At 40.9% G+C, this 26,834-nt stretch overlaps 1 protein-coding gene across 2 annotated transcripts in view; it reads left to right on the plus strand.

Moving 5' to 3' along the window:
- Nucleotides 1-26,834, plus strand: part of SH3D21 (SH3 domain containing 21) — a 178,217-nt gene that overhangs the window by 93,031 nt on the left and 58,352 nt on the right. For both annotated transcript variants that reach the window (XM_073615621.1, XM_073615620.1), the window contains exons 8-10: nucleotides 1,483-1,589; nucleotides 18,100-18,198; nucleotides 25,331-25,376. In XM_073615621.1, the coding sequence (XP_073471722.1) occupies nucleotides 1,483-1,589; nucleotides 18,100-18,198; nucleotides 25,331-25,376 (252 nt within the window). The remainder of the gene's footprint in view (nucleotides 1-1,482; nucleotides 1,590-18,099; nucleotides 18,199-25,330; nucleotides 25,377-26,834) is intronic.

Below are 26,834 nucleotides of genomic sequence, written 5' to 3' on the forward strand. Positions count from 1 at the left end.
GGCCAGTATTCAAGTGGTTAAAAATTAGAAACAATGGTCTGGCTATAACATGGCTAGATTCTTTGAGACGTTGAGTCATAGTTTCCTATAGTGGCTAATCTACAAATCTCTATATTTAATACAGTAAAAAAAGAATGAGCATTTAAACATGCGAAAGCCACATCATAACTTACTTTAAAGAGACACTATCATGACACTCAAAATGTTTATTTAAATGAAGATTTTTATTATACAGGTGCAATACTTACTATTACTTACTATTACCACCTCCAGTCTTCACTTATTTGCAAAGCTGAAAGCACCACTAGAATCTTCAGCATTCAAAAGATCCATATTGGTTGGATGCCTGTGTTTCTCTGTTGCCTGTTGTGTTCAGCTATATCAAGGTGTGTCCATGCAGACCTAAAAACCCATCTACATTAGGAACAAAAGATCAATGTACTGTACATAGGTGTACGCAGCCTATTGCATTAGGGTGTGCACCCCAAAGCTCAAGCACACATGCTTGTGTGTGTATACTGTATGTATATGTACTGATTACATTGTGCTCAGCCCAGCTTACCTTCTCCTGGTAGGCTGAAGTCCGTCCCACACTGCAGGCTGTGTTTACTCCTCCCTCTCCCGCCTGCTCCAGCTGCCAGTACCTCCTGTTGTAAAGTCAAATAAGGCGCGCTGGAGGAGGGGGGCAAGTACAGTGTCATTCCCATTGGCTAAGGAGGCAGCAGAGATGCAGAGCAAATGTAGTCTCTGGCTTTTTACAGACACTGCAGGGTTGGCAAAATTGGTCATTGGGGTGTGCCCAGGCATACCTGGCACACCCCCTGCACACGCCTATGGTACTGTACTATATATAGTTTGACTTTTTAACATTATTCATGCTCTTTGTCAGTTTTTTCATTCTTACCTTCCTACAACTGGACATTCTTAGCATTTCTACCAGTCTCAGAACAACAGAATTAATGCAAAATGCTCAGTGAAAAATACAGAGAGAACACAAAAGCAAAAAATGTATTCAATTACATAGGTAAAATCTCATGTCCCTATGGAGGATTCAGAAAGAGCCATCCATGGCCATTATATGGCTGTCAAGTCCACAAGTGCTGGATAGCGGGACAGCAGTGTTTCTCTTGTCGGTGAAACTGTGTGGAGCCACGTGGTTCAATGGGGCTGGACTCCTCCTCCCAAAGTTACCAAGTGTGGGTGGGTATGCATTTCAGGCATTCACCTTCTTTATTCTGTCTGACTTTTATAATTGCGAGATATTACTTATGTGTTTCAATACATTGTTTGCTTATACTACACTAGACCTGTGCACTCTCACTTCTGTTTGAGCTGATATACGGTACATGCATTTCAACTGTGCATCTAATCATTTTTCTAGTATTCAGTTTTAATGTTAATACTGAAGGACCTGACAGGCATTGTTAATGTGTATTTGCCTTGTGAATTATTTTTAACTATGTTGATGTATTTTACTCCTAGGACCATCACCCTGTAATGAATATGCCAGAGTTATGTTCGATTACATTTCTGCTGTGCCAGATGAGCTTTCTCTGAAGAAGGGAGATGTTGTATCAATTATAAGCAAGGTACAGTGAAAATAATGTTTAGATGATGTAATTATAAATTACATGTATTTATAAAGTGCCAACATTTTACAGAGTGGTTTACATATATTTTATATTCACATCAGTCCCTGCCTTCAAGAAGCTTACAATCTAAGGTCTCACACTCATACATACACATTCTAGAACCAATTTATTCAGGATCCAAACAACCTACCAGCACGTCTTTGGAATGTGGGAAGAAACCAAAGTACTTGGAGGAAACCCACACCGGTATCAGTGAGAGCATCCAATTCCAAGCATAGTAGTGCTGTATTTTGGGATTCAAATTGATGACCCTATTGCTGGCAGGCAGAGGTGCTACCCACTTAGCCACTGTGCTAAACTTCATTGTTCTACCTTTACCAATCCAAGGTGTATTTGTATCTCAGAAATATTTTTCATATTTAGAAAATGACCAGCACACAAGCAGTGTTTTTGTGTATGTAGAAAACACTTGGACCTTTAAAACCTGTGAGGCTAGGTTCACGCTAGTGCAAATTAGATGCGGTTTTCCCCACATCCAGTTCGCATGACAGGAGATTTTGATCAGCTCTCAATGGAGTCGGTTCACATATCTTCATGGCGACTCCGGAGCGAATTGCACAGGAGCCCTGTGCGTCTTTTGGTCCGTTTCAGGTCCGAATTCAGGCAAAAATCCTGGCGTGATTCGTCCCTGATACGGAGAACAGGGACGCACCGGACCCCTGCCGTGAGCCGCATGCGAAGACAGTGTGAACCCAGACTGAAGAAAAGATCACCTCTTAGTAGGGCTCAGAAATGCTTGAGATTTTGTGTCGGGCTTATGCTTACAGTAAGCTTACATCAGTTTTTGTCTGTGTTTACTATCAGCATGAAACAAGAGACTACTTTCTCTAAAATTAGAGGTCTCTTATCATCCTAGGACACCAGCAAGCCGAGATATGAGCTATTTTAAGGCACAGCCCTCAATCCTACTAACCAACAAAAAAAATACTTGGTTAAACTATTTCTATTTTAAAAAGTTGCATACATTTGCAAATAGATATTAAAGTTACAAATGACATCAAGGACCCTCAGTATTCTATCTATCTATCTATCTATCTATCTATCTATCTATCTATCTATCTATCTATCTATCTATTAGTGGTGGAACATATATCATCGAAAGTGAGAACAAGCTAGGAATCCAAATCTTCCCTACACTGCATATCACATACACATACTGTATATCATTTACACTCATTGGTAGGCAGTGGGAAGGGAGGGTGGAGAGGCAGGGTGACACTTGATCGTTAACTCAGGGATAGAAACAGAACAGCAGCTGATTGTGGGGTTATAGCAAGACATAGTATATGCTCATCATAGGAAGGGATGGAAGTGAGAGCGACATCTGATCATGGAACATTGGGCAGAACGGGGGCTGACTGTAAACCTGGGAAGAAAAGTGAAGGGAAGCTGTGCTGGGGATTGCACAGCCTACCTACCTCCAAAACCCAAAACTATTTTATTTTATTCTATTTATTTTGTGAACGAGTTGAGGTCCGTGGTTACTTTTAGCTGCTGTCCGTTCCATAGCAAACTTTTTTCTTTTGCTGCAAGGGTTCCCTTTGAAAATGGGTTTTCGTTTCAGGGGTGGTATTTTGTGGTTTTCATTTTTATTTGGGTGTATTTTGTTTATTATTTTATGCTGGATAGTATGTTTATTTTAGGGTTAAACTACTTTTTTGCAACAAGGAATCATTTAATACTGGTAACATATTGTTTTATTATGTGTTGAGTGTTGATAGGGCCTTTTTTGGGTTAAACAGCTTTTTTTTTCTTTTTTTTTTTTTTGCTGCAATGCTTCCATTTAAAATAAAGTGGGCTTTTGTTTTAGGTATTTAAGAATTTTCATAAATTTCTTTCTAATTTTATGTTGAGTGATCTTTTTTTTTATGTTTGGGGTGCTCAAAGCACAACCTTTACTTGTAAGTGCCGGTTCACACAGGAGCGATTTGTCAGGCGTCTTAGCCGCCTGACAAGTCGCGCTCTGTTCTTTACTATGGAACCATTCTAATAGGAACAACTCAAGTTGCTCTGACTTAGAATAAGGTTCCTGTATTACTTTGGGACGATTTCAGGGCGACTTGCATTGCCTTCTATACAGAAGTCATTTGGTAAGCTGCTGCTGAAGTCGTGTGCAGATCGCCTTGCAAAGTCGTGCTGCAAGTCGGGGTGCCCCTGTGTGAACCGACAGTTACTGACCACCCGTTCTTGAAACTGCAACTCTTTCAGCACATTGTTGCGTCATTTAAAAGAAGAGGGAAAAAAATAAGTACAAGAACATTGTGCACTTACACCACCTCACATTATATTACTTACACTCACCTCACTCCATACAGTGCCTTGAAAAAGTATTCATACCCCTCAAAATTTTCCACATTTTGTCATGTTACAATAAAAAACGTGAATGTATTTTATAGGGATTTTATGTGCTAAACCAACACAAAGTGGCACATAATTGTGAAGTGGAATGAAAATGATAGTTTTCAAATTTTTTTACAAATAAATACCTGAAAAGTGTGGCGTGCACTTATATTCAGCCCCCCTGAGTCAATACTTTGTAGAACCACCTTTCACTGCAATTACATCTGTAAGTCTTTTTGGGTATGTCTCTACCAGCTTTGCACATCTAAAGAATTACATTTTTGCCCATTCTTCTTTGCAAAAATAGCTCAAGATCTGTCAGATTGGATGGAGAGTGTCTGTGAACAGCAATTTTCAAGTCCTGCCACAGATTCTCAATTGGATTTAGGTCTGGACTGTGACTGGGCCATTCCAACACATGAATATGCTTTGATCTAAACCAGGGGTCTTCAAACTACGGCTCCAGTTGTTCAGGAACTACAATTCCCATCATGCCTTGTCATGTCTGTGAATGCCAGAGTTCCACAACAGCTGGAGGGCCGTAGTTTGAAGATCCCTGATCTAAACCATTGCATTGTAGCTCTGGCTGTATGTTTAGGGTTGTTGTCCTGCTGGAAGGTGAACCTCTGCCCCAGTCTCAAGGCTTTTGCAGACTCTAACAGGTTTTAGAAGGTTTTCTTCTAAGATTGTTTCACGGTGGGGGATGGTGTGTTCAGGGTGATGCGCAGTGTTAGGTTTGCACCACACATAGCATTTTGGTTTTTATTCCAAAAAGTAAAATTTTGATCTCATTTGACCATAGCACCTTCTTCCACGTTTGATGTGCCCCCACTTGGCTTCTCGCAAACTGCAAACGGGACTTCTTATGGCTTTCTTTCAACAATGGCTTTCTTCTTGCCACTCTTCCATAAAGGCCAGATTTGTGGAGTGGATGACTAATAGTTGTGCTGTGTGGACAGATTCTCCCACCTGAGCTGTGGATCTCTGCAGCTCCTCCAGAGTTACCATGGGCCTCTTGGCTGCTTCTTGGATGAATGCTCTCGTTGTCCGGCCTGTCAGTTTAGGTGCATGGCCATGTCTTGGTAGGTTTGCAGTTGTGCCATGCTCTTTCTATTTTCAGGTGATGGACTGAACAGTGCTCCGTGAGATGTTCAAACTTTGGGATATTTTTTTATAACCTAACCCTGCATTAAACTTCTCCACAACCTTATCCCTGACCTGTCCGGTGTGTTCCTTGGCCTTCTTAATTCCGTTTGTTCACTAAGGCTCTCTAACAAACCTCTGAGGGCTTCAAAGAACAGCTGTATTTATACTGAGATTCAATTACAACCAGGTGCACTCTATTTACTAATTAGGTGACTTCTGAAGGCAATTGGTTCCACTAGATTTTAGTTAGGGGTATCAGAGTAAAGGGGGCTGAATACAAATGCACGCCACACTTTTCAGATATTTATTTGTAAACAATTATGAAAACCATTTATCATTTTTCTTCCACTTCGCAATTATGTGCTACTTTGTGTTGGTCTATCACATGGCAATAAAATACATTTACGTTTTTTGGTTGTAACATGACAGAAATTTCAAAGGTTATGAATACTTTTTCAAGGCACTGTATACTGTATATACCATAGTTTTTGGACTTTATAACTTTCCTACAGACTAAATAATATACACTGATTTGGGTTATTTTCACCAAAGAAATGTAGCAGCATACATTTTGGCCTAAATTTATGAAGAACAATTATTTATTTGCAAAATTTTATAACAGAAACATTTTTTCATTCAATTTGCAAAAAATAAAAAACCCAGTGGTGAATAAATATCACCAAAAGAAAGCTCTATTTGTGTGAACAAAATGATTAAAAAAATTAGTTTGGGTACATGCAACAGCATGACTATGCAAATGTCATTCAAAGTGCAACAGCACTGAAAGCTGAAAATTAGCCTGGGCAGGAAGGGGGTGAAAGTGCTCGGTATTGAAGTGGTTAAGAACAGTTTAAGGCTCGGTTCACGCGTTTTGAACTCCACCTGCTTTGCATAACATGTGAACTGAACCTGCTCGGAATGGAGCCGGTTCACACATGTCTGGGGTGGCCGTGGTCCTTTTTTAAAAAGAGTCCTGTGTGATTTTAGGTCCATTTCAGGTGCAAATTCAAGTAAAAATTTGCACCTCAATTTGTCCTGAACTGGTGAACAAAACTGCCCAGACTCCTTTTTAAAATTGGACTGTAAACCGCAGCTGGACATGTGTGAACCTAGCCTAAGATGCTTATGAGTTCCATCTGAATGCATTCCTATTGACACTGATATGGGCGGAAAAGCAGTTCTGAATGTTACAGCTGAATTTCAGGGAAAACAAAATCTTTAGGGGAACAGGTAAGAAAAAGTGCTTTTTGCGTTACCCTAGATATAAATGCGCATTTAAACCTTGTAGTTTAGGAGGCGGCCCCACTGCAAGGGTTTAATTACGCTTACCTTTTTCTTACATGATTTCCCACTCTTGCAAGCTCCCTTCAGGGTGTGTGACCAGTAGGCCCAGCCTCTTTTCCTGTATGCGTCAGTGGTCATGGGTCCTTTGATGTCATCAAGTATAATGCAGGGACCATAGCTCTTGCACTGGGCATGGGGATGCTGAGGGACAACAAGCCAAAGCATAGGGCATAGTTCGCTGTCTGACAAGCAAGTTGGGGATTCAGATAAGAAAAGGTGCTTTTTGTGCTACCCTAGACATAAGTGAGCATTTAGCCCATACGGTGTAGGGGCAGCCCCACTACAAGAGAGTATTTTTTCCCCCCAGAAATTGGCTTTAATAAAATCCATTTATACAGGGTATTAGTAACAGCATAATACAACAAATTCTGATAAGCTTATCGTAACGATGCCTCCTTTAGTACAATAATAGAGTAAAAGCATGTGTCTGTGAATCAGAGCTGAACATTGTGGTCCAAGAGCAGTTGCTTTCCTTGGCTGCACCTGTTGCCATGTACTTAAAATGTGTGACGCAACATGGAAAATGCAATCAAGTGAATAAATATAAGCCATAACCCAATAAAACAGCGTTCAGAGAAGATTGGCTGTTACAAAACAGCACCACCTGCTGATCCTGAAATATAGTCAAGTTGGCTATACACAGTGCATTCATAAAGTATATTCAGACCCCCTATTTTCAATTTTGTTATGTGCAGCCTTATACTACAGTTATTTAACCACTTAAATACCAGGCACTTAGACACCTTCCTGCCCAGGCCAATTTTCAACTTTCTGCGCTGTTGCAATTTGAATGACAATTGCGCGGTCATGCTACACTCTACCCAAACAATTTTTTTATCATTTTGTTACCACAAATAGAGCTTTCTTTTGGTGGTATTTGATCACCTCTGCGATTTTTATATTTTGCGCAACAAATAAAAAAACATGAACATTTTGAAAAAAAATAACGTTTTTCTTTGTTTCTCTTAAAAAAAAATTGTAATAATAAGTACGTTTTCTCCTTCAATGAGGGGCACTGATATGGCTGCACTGACGGGCACTGATAAGGCGGCATTGATGGGCACCGATGAGGTGGCATCAATGAGGTGGCACTGATGGGCACTGATGATAGGCACTGATAGGTGGCACTGATGGGCACTGATAGGTGGCACTGGTATGCGGCACTGATGGGCACTCATAGGCAGCACTGATGGGCACTCATAGGCGGCACTGATAGGTACTTATGGGTGGCACTGATGGATACTTATGGGTGGCACTGATGGGTGGCACGGATGGGCACTGATGGCCACTGATAGATGGGCACTGATGGGCATGAATAGGCACTGAGAGGTGGCACTGATGGACACTGATGGGTGGCACTGATGACACTGATGGGTGGCATTACTGGGCATCACTTATCTGATCTGCTGCATAATGTTGCCAGTCAGTGCCCATTTGTGGGCACTGATCGGCATATATTTGGCATATTTTTGAATATGTGGATAGCCATGGGGTACGTACCTGGCCATCCACATGTTGGGGGCTTCCCTGGTGGTCCTGGTGGCTTCCCTGGTGGTCCAGTGTGGGCATCCGAGGGGGGGGCTGTGCTGATAAACAATCAGCACAGACCCCCCCTGTCAGAAGAGCCGCTGATCGGCTCTCCTCTACTCGTGTCTGTCAGACACGAGTGAGGAAAAGCCAATCAACGGCTTTTCCTGTTTACATCGTAATCAGCAGTGATTGGACACGGCTGATCACGTGGTAAAGAGCCTCCGCTGGAGGCTCTCTACCGAGATTGGTGTAGCGGTGTGTCAGACTGACATACCACACCACCGATCTCCGCGATGCGCGCCCACCCCGGGCGCACGGCGGCCGTTATCCTGCTGGATGTCATATGACGCCCAGTCAGGATAACTGAACCACCGCCCTGCCGCCATTTTGCTATAGGCCGGGCAGGAAGTGGTTAAATTCATCTACTCTCAGTACCCCATAATGACAAAGTGAAAACAGAATTTTAGAAATGTCTGTGAATTTATTAAAAAGAAAAAACAGAAACTTCACATGTACTTAAAGTGTTTCTAAAGGCTCAAAATTTTTTACCTTCATGCATTTTGTGCATGAAGCTAAAAAACCTTCTCTGTGCAGCAGCCCCCCTTAATACTTACCTGAGCCCGATTTTCCTCCAGTGATGTGCACGAGAGCCTCGGCTCTCCAGGGACTCTCTCTCTTCATTGGCTGATCACAGCCAGTGAGCCAATGAGGAGAGAGAGGGGGTGGAGCCAAGCCGCCATTCTTTGTGTGAATGGACAAGCGTTTGTTATTTTTTTTTCTTTTTAAAGCCTTTAATAGCACTTTAAGTGTTCAGACCCTTTACTCAGTACTTTGTTGAAGCACCTTTGGCAGCAATTACAGCCTCGAGTCTTTGACGAGTCTCGGGTATGACACAGCAAGATTTGCACACCTGGATTGGGGGATTTTTTCACCATTCTTCTTTGTAAATCCTCTCAAGCTCAGTCAGGTTGGATGAGGACCATCGGTGGACAGCCATTTTCAGGTCTCTCTAAGTCTCTTCAGATATGTTCAATAGGGTCCAAATCAGGGCTCTGGGTGGGCCACTTTAGGACATTCACAGAGATGTCCCTAAGTCACTCCTGTGTTGTCTTGGCTGTGTGCTTAGGATCAGGCAATTTGGCATGGTGCTAAGTGTATAAGAGAATATAGTTATTTATGGTAATAAATAGACAAATCTGTGACATTTCCCTATACAGTAAAAATTACGTTTCCATCATTACCTTTATTACATATTACCAGTCGTGGCTGGTGCTCAATTTTCTTGGGGAGGGGGTGGTCTACAGCCAGACACCCCCCACCGTCGCTCACCCGATCGCCGCATCATTCTCCTATTGCCCGCCAGGCCCCCTGCAAGCCCGGAACTTACCCCATCCAGGTTGCGGCTTCAGCAGGTTCCCCCCTGCGTCTCCTCCCGAGTCCCGGAGGTCGCTTCTCCTCCTGGCCAATCAGGACTTAGGACTCGCGACCAATTGGGTCTTAGGACTCCCGGCCAATCGGGTCTCAGGACCCGCTTCCTGACTGGCCAGGAGGAGAAACAGGAAGACATTAGCGAATATTAATTCACTAATGTCACGCAACTAGGTGGGCTCCGGGTGCAGAGCACTGCAGGGCCCATCCTTTTTTTAAACCAATTAGAGCCTCAGGCTCTAATCATGTGCTTCAAAAAAAAAAACATTGGAATCCCTGCGTCCCCTGTGCCCTGCATGAGCAGCTGCCTCTGCATATTACACCTCTTTTAACTTAAGAACAGAACAGAATTCCTCATTTCAATGTATTTAGCCAGCATAAAATGTCAACTATTTTGTATATATTTAAAAAAAAAAAAAAACAATCTGAAATTTGGTAATGCGGAAAGGCTAGCAACCCTGTTAGGTTTTTACTGCTGTCTGTCCCCACTCCACCCTCCCATTTTGTTTCTATCTATGAGACTAAAAATTAGGGAAGATCCAAAATTTTGTTTCACATATATTTTATTGATTTTCCGAAGGTTAGAGTGTAGATGTCAAGGGGGTGTGGGGTACTATGACTGACACCAGTAGCATTTCAGAGAGAGTGGGGAAATCACAAATTTAGGGTATTATTTAGTATAGACTTGAATTTCCCATAGATCATGATGCCCATTCTCCACTGCTTCACCTCCATGAAGTTCAGAGAGAGAATATGATGCATTGTTTTTGCTGGGTACAGTATATACAGTGCCTTGAAAAAGTATTCATACCCCTTGTAATTTTCCACATTTTGTCATGTTACAACCAAAAATGGAAATGTATTTTTGGGGATTTTATGTGATAGACCAACACAAAGTGGTACATAATTGTGAAGTAGAAGGAAAATGATACATGGTTTTACAAATGTTTTACAAATAAATATGTGAAAAGTGCGGCGTGCATTTGTATTCAGCCCCCTGAGTCAATACTTTGTAGAACCACCTTTCACTGCAATTACAGCTGCAAGTCTTTTTTGGGTATGTTTCTACTAGCTTTGCACACCTAGAGAGTGACATTTTTGCCCATTCTTCTTTGCAAAATAGCACAAGCTCTGTCAGATTGGATGTAGAGCACCTGTGAACAGCAATTTTCAAGTCTTGCCACAGATTCTCAATTGGATTTAGGTCTGGACTTAGCCTGGGCCATTCTAACAAATGAATATGCTTTGATCTAAACCAGGGGTCTGAAACTGGTGGCCCTCTAGCTGTTGTGAAAGTACAAGTTCCATCATGCCTCTGCCTGTTGGAGTCATACTTGTAACAGCCTTGCAATGCTTCATGGGACTTGGGGGCCGCCAGTTTTTGACCCCTGATCTAAACCATTCCATTGCAGCTCTGGCTGTATGTTTAGGGTCGTGGTCCTGCTGGAAGGTGAACCTCCGCCCCAGTCTCAAGTCTTTTGCAGACTCTAACAGTTTTTCTTCTAAGGTTGCCCTTGTATTTGTTCCAGTTCTTGGATTGTCCTACCAGAAGCCATTGCGAAATGGTATTCCAGTGCAGTATTTAATATAGGGCAGGGAAGCAGCCAACACTCTATAATGTCAAATGCTTAATGGTGTATGTCAAATGGTGAGTGTAAATCATGAGCACTTGAAAGGGGGAGAAAAAGCAGCTGTAGATCTTACAGTACATACTATCTCTTATCTACTACTAATCTGCTAATACAAACTCGTAACCATGCTTAAAGAGACATTACCATATTCTTCTTTTAAACGTCATTACTTAGACAACAAATTGTTTCAATTGTCAATACAATAATTTTTTTCATTTTTAAGAAACAAATACTGTTCTATTGAATAAATAAATACATTACAAAAATATAGTGCCACTATGAAAAAAAAACATATTTTTAAAGTTTCATGTTTATCTTTTTAATTGGAAGATCTAATATATACCAGTTAAAGTATAACTAATGCCGCGTACACACGGTCGGACTTTTCGTCTACAAAAGTCCAACGGACGCTGACGGACTAAAGCTGGCTGGTAATCCGATCGTGTGTGGGCTTCTCCGGACTTTCAACGGACTTTTTTAGCCTCAAATCCGACGGACTTTAGATTTGAAACATGCTTCAAATCTTTACGTCGTAAGTACGACGGACCCCGAAATCCGCTCGTCTGTGTGCTAGTCCGACGGACAAAAACCCATGCTAGGGCAGCTATTGGCTACTGGCTATGAACTTCCTTATTTTAGTCCGGTGTACGTCATCACGTACGAATCCGTCGGACTTTTGTGTGGTCGTGTGTAGGCAAGTCCGTTCGTAAGAAAGTCTGCCGCAAGTCCGCCGAAGGTACGTCGGAAGTCTGTTGGACAGGCTGTCGGACTTTTGTAGACGAAAAGTCCGACCGTGTGTACGCGGCATAAGGGAAAAACTTTTTTGAGGGGTCAGAATACCTGTCAGGTGTGTATTGCTGTGTGTGTCCCAATTTCAGAGATTCACTCTCTCTGTTTGTCCTTGTTTACAATTATCACTAAGGATGACAGTGAAAAAAATCCCAAATTTTGGATGTCACCAGAACAGGAATAAGGAGAAATCTACCAATGTGGACACTAGTTCTGGTAACCCTGGTGACAACCAGGGATCCCCTCACTTTGGAGGAATATCCTCTCACTTCCTGTTTTGGCTATGGGACAGGAAATGAGAAGATGTCCCAGTGGGACAAAGATGGCACAAAAAAATAAATAAATAATAATAACCTCACTTATTCTATCCAAAATGAATCCAAATACAAAATGTCATTTAGAACTGAGGTCTCCAAACTATCCAGTATGGAGGCCACATTATATATTTTACAAAGATTTATGGGCCAAAAAAGAACCCGTTTTAAAAATTAACAAATCAAATTCATGAGTGAATAAGTCTAATTTAGAGCATGATATGATTTAGAACAACAGAAAAAAAAATCAGTAAAACAAAGGAAAGACATTCCAAATTAACTTGCGCCCATCAGTCACCCTTTACATTAGAATTACCATCAATGTCCTCTTTTTTATTGGAGTGCCTATCTGAGTGCAGTGAGCTACGTGGGTCCGTAGTTTGGAAACCCCTGCTTTTGAATATATACAGTAATTGCTTTCAAATCTTTTATTTCTTTTGTAGCCCTCTTTTGGGGTATATAGATTCACACCAGTATGGAAATAATACAAGCTTTATATAAGAAAAGATTAACAATAGTACATACATCCAATGTACAAACAGGTATTATCAGCAAAGGGCTCAATAGGAGTCCTGGTGAAATTGTGTACATACAGAATACCTGGGTATATAGTTAATAATAGAGATACCCCAGATGAATGCTGCAGCAAAGTTCACTCACAGGGGACCCAGAGAATAATCATGATATGGTGTCCATCTTTGTATTGGCGACCTGAAGACACTAACGGTGATGATGGGGAGATCCTCCAACTGTTGTCCAACCAACCTTGAATGCAGCTTCTCACTGGCAGAAACCATTGTGTGGCACTGGATCCCAGAGTCACCTATCTACTCTGGATTTTATTCCCTCCCTAGTAATTTCTAAACTGACATGCAGCCACATCTCTAACTACCAGTGGCCATCAGATGCCTAACCTGGCTCTAGCTTATGCTGGTTATCAAGCCCTAAGCTAAAACTCGCTATAGAATCCCAGACCAGAAAGGAGTTAAAGTGGTGTTCCACTCAAAAGTGGAACTTCTGCTTATCCGTCTCCTCCCCCCCTCCTGTGCCATATTTGGCACCTTTCGGGGGGAACGAATACCTGTTGACAGATACCATTCCCCACTTCTGGAGACAGTGCCGCGGTGCAGTCTCTCAGAAGTTCGGCCCCCCTCCTCCTTCCTCAGCTGCCAGGCTAATTAGAAAGCGCAGCACGCTTCACGCATGCACAGTAGGGAGCTAGCTGTGAATATATGCAATAGATAGGTTAATTACCAATATAGTGGAAGGTGGGTACTACATGCATACAGTAGCACAGACCTAGCTATCTGGTATAGTCCATGTGAGATAATAACCATAGTACAGAGATTTGTCTGTCACTAGGATTCAGATCAAGAAGTTATGGGTAGCTACAGTTAAACAGCCAGAACAATGACCTAGTTTTTGCTTCTGATCTAGATAAAATACAGTATTGCAGTAATGCAGCTCCTGTATGTAAACATGTAGTGTCAGCTACTCTCTCTCTCTTTCTTTCCACTTCATTCTTCTGGGGTTTTTTAACCTTCCCCCAGAGACAGGAAGTGCTAATACATAGTTATAATTAACACTGTGATTTTAGCAGGTAGCAGTAGAGGGCAGCAGTTCCCTGTACTATTTTTATTACAACTGCTGTTAGCACCCTTTGTTCACACCAGCCCTTGATCCACTTCAGCTTAGTGTTAAATATGCATAAGATGTCCCACTTTACTTACATACAGTTATTATGTTCACATAAGCCCCCTATGCTTTTGAGTAGTGGGACATGGGCTGTTTTTTCAGCCTTTGTTTTTGTTACTCTGAATCAAGCTGAATTTTCAGTCTGGTAAATTGAAATCACTCACGGGTCTTTATGGTACATTTTTTTCTGTTTCAAAAGTTTTTATTTGGTTTTAACAAATAGTAAACAGGCAAAAGTTACGCCCATGCAGGGACTAGCATTTTTTTTTATGATACATTTTTTGCTCCATGTGATAATTGGAGAGAGAGATACATTATTTAATTTGACAGCTGTTGTCAGGAGAATCATTTAACTATAGACACTCTGCTGGGAGCATTTATGTAGCTGCCTCAGCTGTTCTGTGCCTTGTGTGCCAGGCATTACTGAATATTCACTGTATTTACAGATCATAAGTGCTTGGTTTATCAGCAGCACTTTAGGCTACTTAAGAACGTATGTTTAGACACTGTATAGCAAGCAATGAGGTTTCTATTTGAAGCAAGTGGAATGGAACAGTTTGATACAGTTGAAAAATTTATTGAACCTTATGAAGTAAGAAGAGTACTTACAGAGATTGGGCATCCTGTCAGACTGCCTATATACTATCTACACTAGCCCTCACATTGTAAATAATGATTGGTTTATGGGTCACTATGATATACAGTTGTGCTCATAAGTTTACATACCCTGGTGGAATTTATGGTTTCTTGGGCATTTTTTCAGAGAATATGAATGATAACACAAACACTTTTCTTTCACTCATGGTTAGTGTTTGGTTGAAGCCATTTATTATCAATCAATTGTGGTTACTCTTTTTAAATCATAATCACAACAGAAACTACCCAAATGACCCTGATCAAAAGTTTACATACCCCAGTTCTTAATACAGTGTATTGCCCCCTTTAATATCAATGACAGCTTGAAATCTTTTGTGGTATTTGTGGATGAGGCTCTTTATCTTCTCAGATGGTAAAGCTGCCCATTCAAAAAGCCTCCAGTTCCTGTAAATTCTTGGGCTGTCTTGCATGAACTGCACGTTTGAGATCTCCCCAGAGTGGCTCAATGAAATTGGGGTCAGGAGACTGAGATGGCTGCTCCAGAACCTTCAATTTATTCTGCTGTAGCCAATGACAGGTTGACTTGGCCTTGTGTTTTGGATCATTGTCATGTTGGAATGTCCAAGTATGTACCATGCACAGCTTCCTGACTGATGAATGCAAATGTTCCTCCAGTATTTTTTGATAACATACTGCATTCATCTTGCCATCAATTTTGACCAAATTTCCTGTGTCTTTGTAGCTCACACATCCCCAAAACATCAGTGATCCACCTCCGTGTTTCACAGTAGGAATGGTGTACCTTTCATCATAGGCCTTGTTTTGAATTCTCTCCAAATGTAGTGTTTATGGTTGTGGCCAAAAAGCTAAATTTTGATCTCATTACTCCAAATGACTTTGTGCCAGAAGGTTTGAGGCTTGTCTCTGTGCTGTTTGGCATATTGTAAGCAGGATACTTTGTGGCATTTGCGTAGTAATGGCTTTCTTCTGGCAACTCGACCATGCAGCCCATCTTTCATCAAGTGCCTCCGTATTGTGCAACTTGAAACAGCCATACCACATGTTTTCAGACAGTCCTGTATTTCACCTGAAGTTATTTGTGGGTTTTGGGTTTTTTGTTGCATCCCGAACAACTTTCCTGGCAGTTGTGGCTGAAATTTTAGTTGGTCTACCTGATCGTGGTTTGGTTTCAATAGAACCCCTCATTTTCCACTTCTTAATTAGAGTTTGAACACTGCTGATTGGCATTCTCAATTCCTTGAATATCTTTTTATATCCCTTGCCTGGTTTATACAGTTCAACTATGTTTTCCCACAGATCCTTTGACAATTCTTTTACTTTCCCCATGACTCAGAATCCAGAAACGTCAGTGCAGCACTGGATGAAAGATGCAAGGGTCTGTCAGGAGTCCAGAAACTCATTGATCTTTTATACACACACACTAATTACAAGCAAACAGATCACAGGTGATGATGTGATGGTTATCTTTAGTAGCCATTCAAACCCCTTTGTGTCAACTTGTGTGCATGTTATTAGGCCAAAATCACCAGGGTATGTAAACTTTTAATCAGAGTCATTTGGGTAGCTTCTGTTGTGATTATGATTTAAAAAGAGTAAACACAGTTGATTGATAATAAATGGCAGCCAAACACTATGAGTGAAAGAAATGTTTTTGTGTTATCATTCATATTCCCTGAAAAATGGCCAAGAAATCACAAATTCTGCCAGGGCGTGTAAACTTATGAGCACAACTGTATATATCTATATACTCTGAAATTTACAGTGATCAGCAACTTATAGTGGGACTGTGATAGTGCAGCAGGCAATCTGACACTAGCTGATGCTGGCTGGGGGGAGCACTAACTGACACTGACATCAATAGTGACACTGATACAGTGATCAGTGCTAATACTATACACTGCCAGTGTACTAATGACACTGACTGCGAAGGGGTTAACATCTAGGGGCTATCAAGAGGTTAACTGTGTGCCTAACAATGTGTAATGTGTGTAATATGTGCTGCTTTTACTAAGCAATCTTGTTGTTTTTTTTCCTGCTGACCAGTGGGTCCCGGTGATCAATCATTGATCAATCATTGGCTGGGACCTGCTGATCAGCTTGTGCTGTAACCAGATACGTTATCCAGCGCAAACCGGACACCCTGCCACAGTGTATGTACAGGGGGTGGTCTGCAAGCGGTTAAAAGGTCTTCACAGTCTTTTGTAAGGGGTATTACAGGGGGCTGACATAAGGATAGGTTCAGGTCTTGACACTAGATGATTATTATTTTTGTTATAATACAGTGTACTGTTTTCACAACGCTTTACATAGTGAGATGTATTTGGAAATATATTGATGCTTTTTTAATAAAAAACTGGGTTTAAAGCGGGGGTCCACCTATCTATCGTTTTGTTTTTTTTTTAGTTCATTCACAAACTTTTCTTCTCAGCATTACATACTCACATATTGTGTGTAATATGTCCGCCTGTGTTAGATTTCGTCGGAAAGAATAACTTATATTATTCACTGCAGGCGGTTTCCATCTTCATTGTGGGCATTTAAAGCCCACAAGCATTTATTTCCTGGATGTGGTGAATGCTGTGCTCCCATCATTCACCGCTCGTTCTCGCACATGCTCAGTGGCATCCTGGGAAGCCTGAGACTAGCTCCCAGGAGTCTGGGAGAGGCTAGAAACACGCCTACTCCCACGGGAGGAGAACCAGGAAGTGCAAAGAAGAATAGAAAAATAAAAGGTAATTACGGCGATTTAAATTTTTTTAAACGGCATGTCAGCATCTAGGCAAGGAAGAGAATACATACAGATATTGTTCAAAATTTGGGTGGAACCCCGCTTTAAGCATAGCTTTTATAATATTTACCCATAGTTTTGCATAGTTTCTAAGTAAACAATAATTGCTTAGTTGCTGATACCGCAATGCTACATATAGTATCATGGTAGGTAAGGTTGAATACAATAGTCCATCCAGTTCAACCTGTGTAGGTGTACGTGTGTCTGCGCCGATAATCATTTCCCATATTCCTGTATGTTGTGTTCATTAAGATGCGCGTTCATTATTATCTGCATTCTATGCAATAAGGTAAAAATCCTTTTGCATGCATCTTCCCCCACAGCCCCCCCAAATACTTACCTGAGCATGATCTGTATCCAGGGATGTGCGTGAGAGCCCAGGCTCTCTTGGGTCTCAGCAGCAGATACAGCAGCAGGAGCCATTGACTCCCACTGTTGCCAATCAGAGCCAATGGGAAGGAAGAGGGGACGGGGCCAAGTCCTGCTCTGTGTGTCTAAAAATGAGGTTCGGGCACAAGTACGTACGAGTGCCCCCATAGCAAGTGGTTTGCTATGGGGGCACTCGGCAGGGGGTGGGGCCAGAAGCGTCGGTGGGGGACCCGAGAAGAGGGGGATCGGGGCTGCTCAGTGTAAGACCACTACTCAGGGCAGGTAAGTATAACATGTTTGTTATTTTAAAACAAAAAAAAACAGCCTTTACTATCACTTTAACTCTGTTTTCACCTTATTATGCATCTTAAAAATATGCTGAATACTTTGTATGAATTTATCAGTGGTGTATTAGAAACCTCAGCGCTGACCTATGTTGTGATTATGTCACGCAGGAGACAGAAGATGAGGGCTGGTGGAAAGGAGAACTACATGGAAAAACGGGCCTGTTTCCAGATAACTTTGTATTATTACTGCCTCCCAATTCACACATTGTAAGTCCCTGCATTGTAAATGGCATATGGGCTGTGCTGATTGTAGCATGCATACTATTTTAGGATTGCTTTACCCAAATATGATAATGCTATTTATAACTAATAATTTCCAGATAATTGCAAGAAGCTTTAAAGGCCATTATTGTTGAATTTACAACAAACATAAGATTTATTCATTTACTAAAAGCAAAAAGGCTTAAAATTCTCTTTGCAAAGAATACCAAATCAAGTGTAATGACGTTAGAAGCTGTCTTCAGTATACAAAATTAAAAATATATCCAAAATATGTTGAAAACTGTGCACACAGGGAGAAATCATACAATCAATCATAGTCTGAAAGATTTCTCAGTTTATTCTACAACTGACAAAGACTTTTCTACAGCTAAGTGATAAGGTTAGATCATGTGTCAATTAGCTGGCTGTATGCCCGGAAGACTAAAAAACAGTTTTTTGTTATTCCTGTGAGAAAGCAGCTGGACAAGGACTTCTTTAAAAATGGACTATTTGTATATACCTGAAACAAGATGGAGTATTTAAAACTAACTCTGAGCGAAGCCAACTTTTTCATGTGCAAACAAAATTAGAAAAACAAAAAAAGTTAGCAGACCTTCACCTTACCACTAAGCTCTGGGAGATATCCCTTGAAATTTGAATAGCATATTTGTCTTTAATATCAACCCCAATTTTTCCAATATGAAGAAAAGGAACACCAATTAAATGCCTGATATTATAAACAGCTCTAAAAGAGTGACATTTAAATTTTGATTTCTTGCTGTAGGAATCATTATGGTTTCTATATGTAAGGATGGCCATATCTGATCTTATTAAAACTAGCAAAACAATGAATTCAGCAAATTTCCTGCAATTACAATGGGGGTGGGGGGGTGGGGGCGGTGTTAGCTAGACAACAAGGAACCATCTTTTTGCAGTCCCTTAATTACTATGTGACTCTCATTCCCCTGGATAGGCGCCTACTTGGCAAATTGCCACATGCCCACATATGACCATTAAAACTTCTCAAAAGGCTGGCTTCAGCACATACGCTGCTGTGGTAGACAGCATGCAAGGCGCACCACTACTTTTTCTTATTGCATGAGATAGTCCTCTCAGGTTGTTTCTTTTCCGTTAATCAATAAGTGAACAAGCCTTTCACTGTGCATTTGCACCCATGCAATGCCCGTGATGGAGAAGTAGGTCAGCAAAACAGCTAGAGAACGAACATTTTTGAGGGATTGGTCAGGGATGATAGCCCTGGTAGTTCTGTAACAGAGAATGGTTAAACCCTCTGATTCATTTTTTGCTGCCTGGGATTAATTGGTAAGATTTCCCTTTATTTCCTGTCCCAGAAATGCAACAGGAAGTGAGAAGGAATTTCCACAAAATTTTGGGAATTTCCCCTTTAAGAAAGTTTTTACTTAAACAGGTGTGTAAATAAAATAAAATAAATTAAAAATGGCCACACATGTGCCTAAAGACATGTTGAGAAATGTTGTGTTGCCACTCATGTAGATGCGCATACTATTATGCTTTAAATACATAACTTTTTCGTACTATATCTTTGCTTATACTACTATGAAAAACTAAGAAACAGCAATTCACATCCTGTGTCTGAAAGAAATTATCATCAAAGTGCACATTTCCTGTTATATACCAAAGAACAGCAATTCTGCTGTCTGCCCTACTTATTCATTTCTGTGTAGCAGACTGTCAGGATTTCAGACATCAGAAGGGTAAAATTTACTTAAAATGATATTTAGTGCATTACAATATACGCAGGAATCATTTTGTAGTCATAGTAATGGTATTCACACCTGTGTCATTTTAGATACTTTCCATATCTCAATTTAACTGTCATCTAGCTTGTTAGATTGTATGTTAAAATATGGGGCTAATACTTGAAACAACATATCTTGTAATATAGCTAATAACTTTTTTGCATGTCTCCATGTTATCATGTTTAGTCTATCAATTTAAAGAACAGTGCCACAAAGTGATATTTGCATCTAACCTGGCCATCTAACAAAACCCTCATGCAATTTCCTGCAATCTCAGAATACTACCTTTTCTGCAAAAAAGGCATTGAAGAAACTCCAGACCCCAACTGTTTTCTTTTAGTTTTTGATAGGGAAGAGAAGCATTAGAACCTCAATCAGGATTGCATTGTTGTGTGTGAATCCATGGATCCACAGACAAATTTGTTTAGACTAGACCTTTATTGTACATAATCAATGCCGTTTCAAGGCTGTCAATGTGTCCTTATATTTTTATTTCTTCACTGTATTGTTTTTAAAGTAAACATTTGCTAAGAAAAGTGTAGAAACTAGTCCTGCTGACTCCCCATTTTCCAAATGCTAGCTACCTGGCTGTTAAGTGGTTGTAAAGCCACTATGAAAAAAAAAACAAACACCTGCAAGACAAAGGCATAATGAGCTAGTATGCATAGCATACTAACTCATTATGTAATACTCACCTGAGATCGAAGCCCTCGCTGCGGTGCCCGTACACAGCACCGGCCGGCGACATCACTCCAGGGGGTTACTTCCAGGTATCGTGGCTCCGGCGCTGTGATTGGCTGGAGCCGCGATGACGTCATGCCCACTCGTGGGAGCCGCCGGTAACGGCACACTCACTGAAGCAACAACACATATGAGCCAATGACGTGCAGGTTTAGGAGATATCCTGGGCAGATACAGGTAAGCCTTATTTTAGGCTTACCTGTAGCAAAAAGTGGTCTGTAAGGGTTTACAACCACTGTAAACTCATCCTCTGGCATCAAATCTTCCAGGCACTATCTTAGAAAAAGTATGGAAATAAGAACTTCTGACTTTTGTCTGAATTTTCTCATCATATGTATACTATGTTTACTTGTTTTGGGTTCAGAAAGTATTGAAGCCATTGAATTAATGGCTATGAAATTGGAATTTCAGAAAAATATTTGCAATGGCAACTCCCTCACTCAGGAGGAGGAATTTACAGTCTTTTCACCATGAAAACTGCACTTTTATTCACCAAGGCAGCAAACAATCATCACATGGGGTTTTGTACAGCAAGTCTGTAGCATAAAAACAAGAAAAACATCCGCACAGCTGAGCAACAAACTAAACTCAGGTTACTTCTGATTGAACAGGGTTTCCCCTAAAGGGTTTCTCAAAACAAGCAGGCAATATTTACTTTCAATAGTTTTTCATTAAGTTTTAGGCAGGCAATATTTGTACATTTTTAGTGTTCTGTCAGCACTCAGCCTTTTTGCCCAGCAGCAGGTTTTCACGAGAGAAAGGGAAAGCGAGAGAGAGAACCACGAGCACCAGTAAGCTCACATATATAAAGACCCATATAAAAGTTGGGACTTATTCTGGTCTGGCTACTAGGAACGATATGGACTTAGGATTAGAGAATTAAACCCACCAAAAGCTCTACAAAACCAGGACCCAGACAGGATATGGCAACAGTCTGGGAAAGAAAAAAAATGTTTTCCCCACAACCAGGTTTCATTAGAAACCTAGGTGACACATATACCCTGTCTACAATCCTGCCAGCCAATGCCTTACAATATATATTAGCTACATGCAAATAAACTCATTAGGGTGTGTTGCTGTTTTAAAAACCTTATTTCTATGTATAAAACAAAAAAAGTGGTACAGTATCCCTTAGTATATAATTATGAACAGAATAATATATGGCTCAAAAAATATAAGGTGCAAGTCACGTTTAACATATGAAAAAAAAGTTCTCAGCTAAAGCTAAATAGCTCTTGTAAGACAAACTGTGTAGGTTTGAAGGAATGCCACCAAAACAGTGCTCAAACCTCTTACCAGCTACATGGGATCTCTAGGTAGTAAGAGATCAAATAGTACTTTTAGAAGATATAGCCCAGGCTTGCAAAGACTCTCCTGCTTGGCCACTCACATCCAAGATTCAAAGAAGGTATGAAAGAAACACAGGGCAATATCCATAATGTAAAACCATATGCACCAATGAAATGTATTACCAGAAATGTATTCACATAACAGAAAGACAAAGCATTCATTCGAAAGAGCTGCCGCCAATCCACCGGTGGACTTGATGACATCACAAACCAAGCTCTGCCCAAAGCATTTCGTCCTTAAGCAGATGTTCTCAGGGGAGATATACCTTATTTATCGGCGTATAACACGCACAGGCATATAACACTCACCCCAATTTAAGAAGGAAGTTTCAGGAAAAATAACTTTTTTTTTTTAAATAAACCACTTTGAAGCAAAATAAAGGTCAGTGAGCATTAATACAGCCTGATTAGTGCCCATCTGCAGCCTCAATGCAGTCTAATCTGTGCCCATCTGCAGCTTCAGTGCAGCCTGATCTGTGCCCATCTGCAGCCTGATCTGTGCCCATCTGCAGCCTAATTTGTGCCCATCTGCAGCCTGATCTACGCCCATCTCCCCCATTTATGCAGCTCACCATCTCTCATCTCTCACAGGAAATCACTGAGCTCCCATCTCCTGTTTACTCGGCTCTTAGTGGGCAGTCACACACACAGTTAAAACTTGTAGGAGGAGTTTTCATTCTGCTCTAACTGTCCTATAAGGCTGCAGGACCCCTGACCCTCTGTCTGGACAGTACTGATTGACCCTGTACTGATCACATGCACTCTCCCAAGAAAAAAAATACTCTCTAGCAATACACACCAAACTGAGCATGTGCAGCTTGTCCCCAAGACTCTATTCTATCAGGAGATGGTTTGGGGACAGTGGAAGAAGCAGAGGAACAGAGAAGACATGATCAAACAGCCTTTTTGCACAATGCAGAGGATTAACTCCTTAGGTTCCACAGTGTGTATAACAAGCATGCTTTACTGCATATTCAGATTGCTATTACTGTTGTGGGTTTAGTAACAGTAGCACAGTTTAGAAACAGAGCACAGTAATCTGCGTTTGTGATCTACTCCTAATACTGCTTTTCTATTAAACTGAAGCATGCTGGAAGTGAGAGGGGATAAACTTAGCTGGCCAACTGCTTTTTTGTTTTCCAATGTCTTCCAAAGGTGGCATTATAACCCAATTGTCTATACATTTAATTCTAATTCTGTGTCCCTTAATTAACTATAAGAAATGGATTTTACAGTAGGTAGAAAAATCCTATTTAGATCATTAGACATGCAGGCTGTACATTTCACTGGGTTTGTCTGATGAACAACAGACTCGTCCAAGTTTCTAATGATATTAAATATACGGAGGAATATACGGTGTGTGTGTATATATATATATATATATATATATATATATATATATATATATGTATATATATAAGTATTTACAGCGCTTACATTTTTCCACATTTTGTTATGTTACAGCCTTATTCCAAAATGGATTCAATTCATTATTTTCCTCAAAATTCTATAAACAATATCCCATAATGACAATGTGAAAGCAGTTTGTTTGAAATCTTTGCAAATTTATTAAAACTAAAAAACTAAATAATCACATGTACTTAAGTATTCACAGCCTATGCCATGACACTCAAAATTGAGCTCAGGTGCATCCTGTTTCATCACTGATCGTTCTTGAGATGTTTCTACAACTTGGTTGGAGTCCACCTGTGGTAAACTCAGTTGATTGGACATGATTTGGAAAGGCACACACCTGTCTATATAAGGTCCCACAGTTAACAGTGCATGTCAGAGCACAAACCAAGCCATGAAGTCGAAGGAATTGTCTGGAGACCTCCGAGACAAGATTGTATCGAGGCAGAGGTCTGGGGAAGGGTACAGAAAAACTTCTGTAGCATTGAAGGTCCCAATGAGCACAGTGACCTCCATCACCCATAAATGAAACAGGTTTAGAACCACCAGGACTCTTCCTAGAATGGGCTGCCTGGCCAAACTGAGCGATCGGGGGAGAAGGGCTTTAGTCAGGGAGCTGACGAAAAACCCGATGGTCACTCTGACAGAGCTCCAGCATTTCTCTGTGGACAGAGGAGAACCTTTTAGAAGAACAACCATCTCTGCAGCACTCCACCAATCAGGCCTGTATTGTAGAGTGGCCAGACGGAAGCCACTCCTCTGTAAAAGGCACATGACAGCCCACCTGGAGTTTGCCAGAAGGCACCCGAAGGACTCAGACCATGAGAAACAAAATTCTCTGGTTTAAAGAAACAAAGATTGAACTCTTTGGCCTGAATAGCAAGTGTCCTGTCTAGAGGAAACCAGGTACCGCTCATCACCTGGCCAATACCATCTCTACAGTGAAGCATGGTGGTGGCAGCATCATGCTGTGGGGATGTTTTTCAGTGGCAGGAACTGGGAGACTAGTCAGGATCATGGGAAAGATGAGTGCAGCAATGTACAGAGGCATCCTTGATGAAAAGCGCTCTAGACCACAAACTGGTGCAAAGGTTAATTTTCCAACAGGACAACGATCCTAAGCACACAGCCAAGATGACAAAGGAGTGGCTACAGCACAACTCTGTGAATGTCCTTGAGTGGCCCAGCCAGAGCCCACACTTGAACCCGATTGAACATCTCTGGAGAGATCTGAAAATGGCTGTGCACCGACGCTCCTCATCTAACCTGATGGAACTTGAGAGGTCCTGCAAAGAAGAATGGGAGAAACTGCCCAAAAATAGATGTGCCAAGCTTGTAGCATCATACTCAAAAAGACTTGAGGCTGTAATTGGTGCAAAAGGTGCTTCAACAAAGTATTGAGCATAAGCTGTGAATACTTATGTACATGGGATTGTTTTCCTTTTTTATTTTTAATACATTTGCAAAGATTTCAAACTAACTTCTTTCATATTGTCATTATGGGGTATTGTTTGTAGAATTTTGAGGAAAATAATGAATTTAATCCGTTTTGGAATAAAGCTGTAACATAACAAAATGTGGAAAAAGTGAAACGCTGTGAATACTTTCCGGATGCACTGTATATATATTTATATACACATATACAGTATATAGTTTGGTAATGTTGTCATATTCTCTACCAACTCCATGTATTTATATATTTTATTCAACACTGAATTCAATACAATCAGTATACATAATCAGTGGACACAACTGGCTTTTATAGCTAAATCACATACAAACGCAAGATCCTTTTGTCCAAAATAATATATTCTGATAGTTGTCTTTTTCTTTTCTCCTGCTAAATACTTTTAGAAAGCGAACAAACCTCCTCAAAGAATAGCAACTGTGAAAAGGCCAGGTTTGTATGATGATTCTTATTTCTATCAACATGATATATATATCTTTTTTTATTTTTATAATTGTATTCTGAGGTCGGACTAAGGTATGCAGAGCTTACCTATAAATCCATTGTTTATACATTGTACTTGAAATAGATGTTTTTCATTTAACCGCTTCAGCCCCGGAAGATTTTACCCCCTTCCTGACCAAAGCACTTTTTGTGATTCGGCACTGCGTCGCTTTAACTGACAATTGCGTGGTCGTGCGACGTTGCACCCAAACAAAATTGACGTCCTTTTTTTCCCCACAAATACAGCATTTGATAACCTCTGCAGTTTTTATTTTTTGCGCTATAAACAAAAAAAGAGTGACAATTTTGAAAAAAACGCAATATTTTTTACTTTTTGCTATAATAAATATCCCCCAAAAATAGATAAAAAAACGCATTTTTTCCTCAGTTTAGGCCGATATGTATTCATCTACATATTTTTGGTAAAAAAAATCGCAATAAGCGTATATTGATTGGTCGACGCAAAAGTTATAGCGTCTACAAAATAGGGGATAGTTTTATGGCATTTTTTTATTATTATTTTTTTTTACTAGTAATGACGACTATCTGTGATTTTTATCGGGGCTGCAACATTATGGCGGACACGTCGGACAATTTTGATACATTTTTGGGACCATTGGCATTTTTACAGCGATCAGTGCTATAAAAATGCATTGATTACTGTAAAAATGTCACTGGCAGAGAAGGGGTTAACACTAGGGGGGGGGCGATCAAGGGGTTAATTGTGTTCCCTAGTGTGTGTTCTAACTGAAGGGGGGAGGGGACTGTGTAGGGGAGATGACAGATCGCTGTTCATAGTCTGTATGAACAGATGATCAGTCTCTTCTCCCTTCAGAGAACCGGAAACTGTGTGTTTACACACACAGATCCCGGTTCTCCGCGTGTCAGAAGCAATCGCGGGAGGCTCACATCGGCTCCGGGGGAGAGCAGCGGGCACACGTGCGTCCCTAGTGACCACAGGGCGAAGCGACATAACATAACGTTGTTTCGCCCAGCCGTGCCATTCTGCCGCAGTACAACTGCGGCGGGTGGTCGGCAAGTGGTTAAACTGTAAATTTTTTAGATGCACTTTTAGTAAAGCAGTTGAATGCCTCTCCATTTGGCCAGTGTTGTGGACCACTATAAGCAATACATTTTTGTATTGAAGCTGCATTGCACTGAACAAGACTAAGCAACTCCAAGCACTCCACTCACACCTTTGCCCATGTCATGTATTGAACACGTACTTGCCTGACCTTGCAAGTCTGTGGGCACTCTACTGTACATGCACAATGATTACTGATCTCATTGTGTGTGAGAACAAATTTGTGTGAGTGGGATTGGCGGGCACTTACTACTGTGATTGGCTGCTGTGGTCCTAAAGAGACCCCCTCTGTCTTTTTAGATTGCCAATTATTGAGCTCCATC

Source organism: Aquarana catesbeiana, linkage group LG02 (assembly GCF_042186555.1).
Source record: "Aquarana catesbeiana isolate 2022-GZ linkage group LG02, ASM4218655v1, whole genome shotgun sequence".
Lineage (NCBI taxonomy): Eukaryota > Metazoa > Chordata > Amphibia > Anura > Ranidae > Aquarana > Aquarana catesbeiana.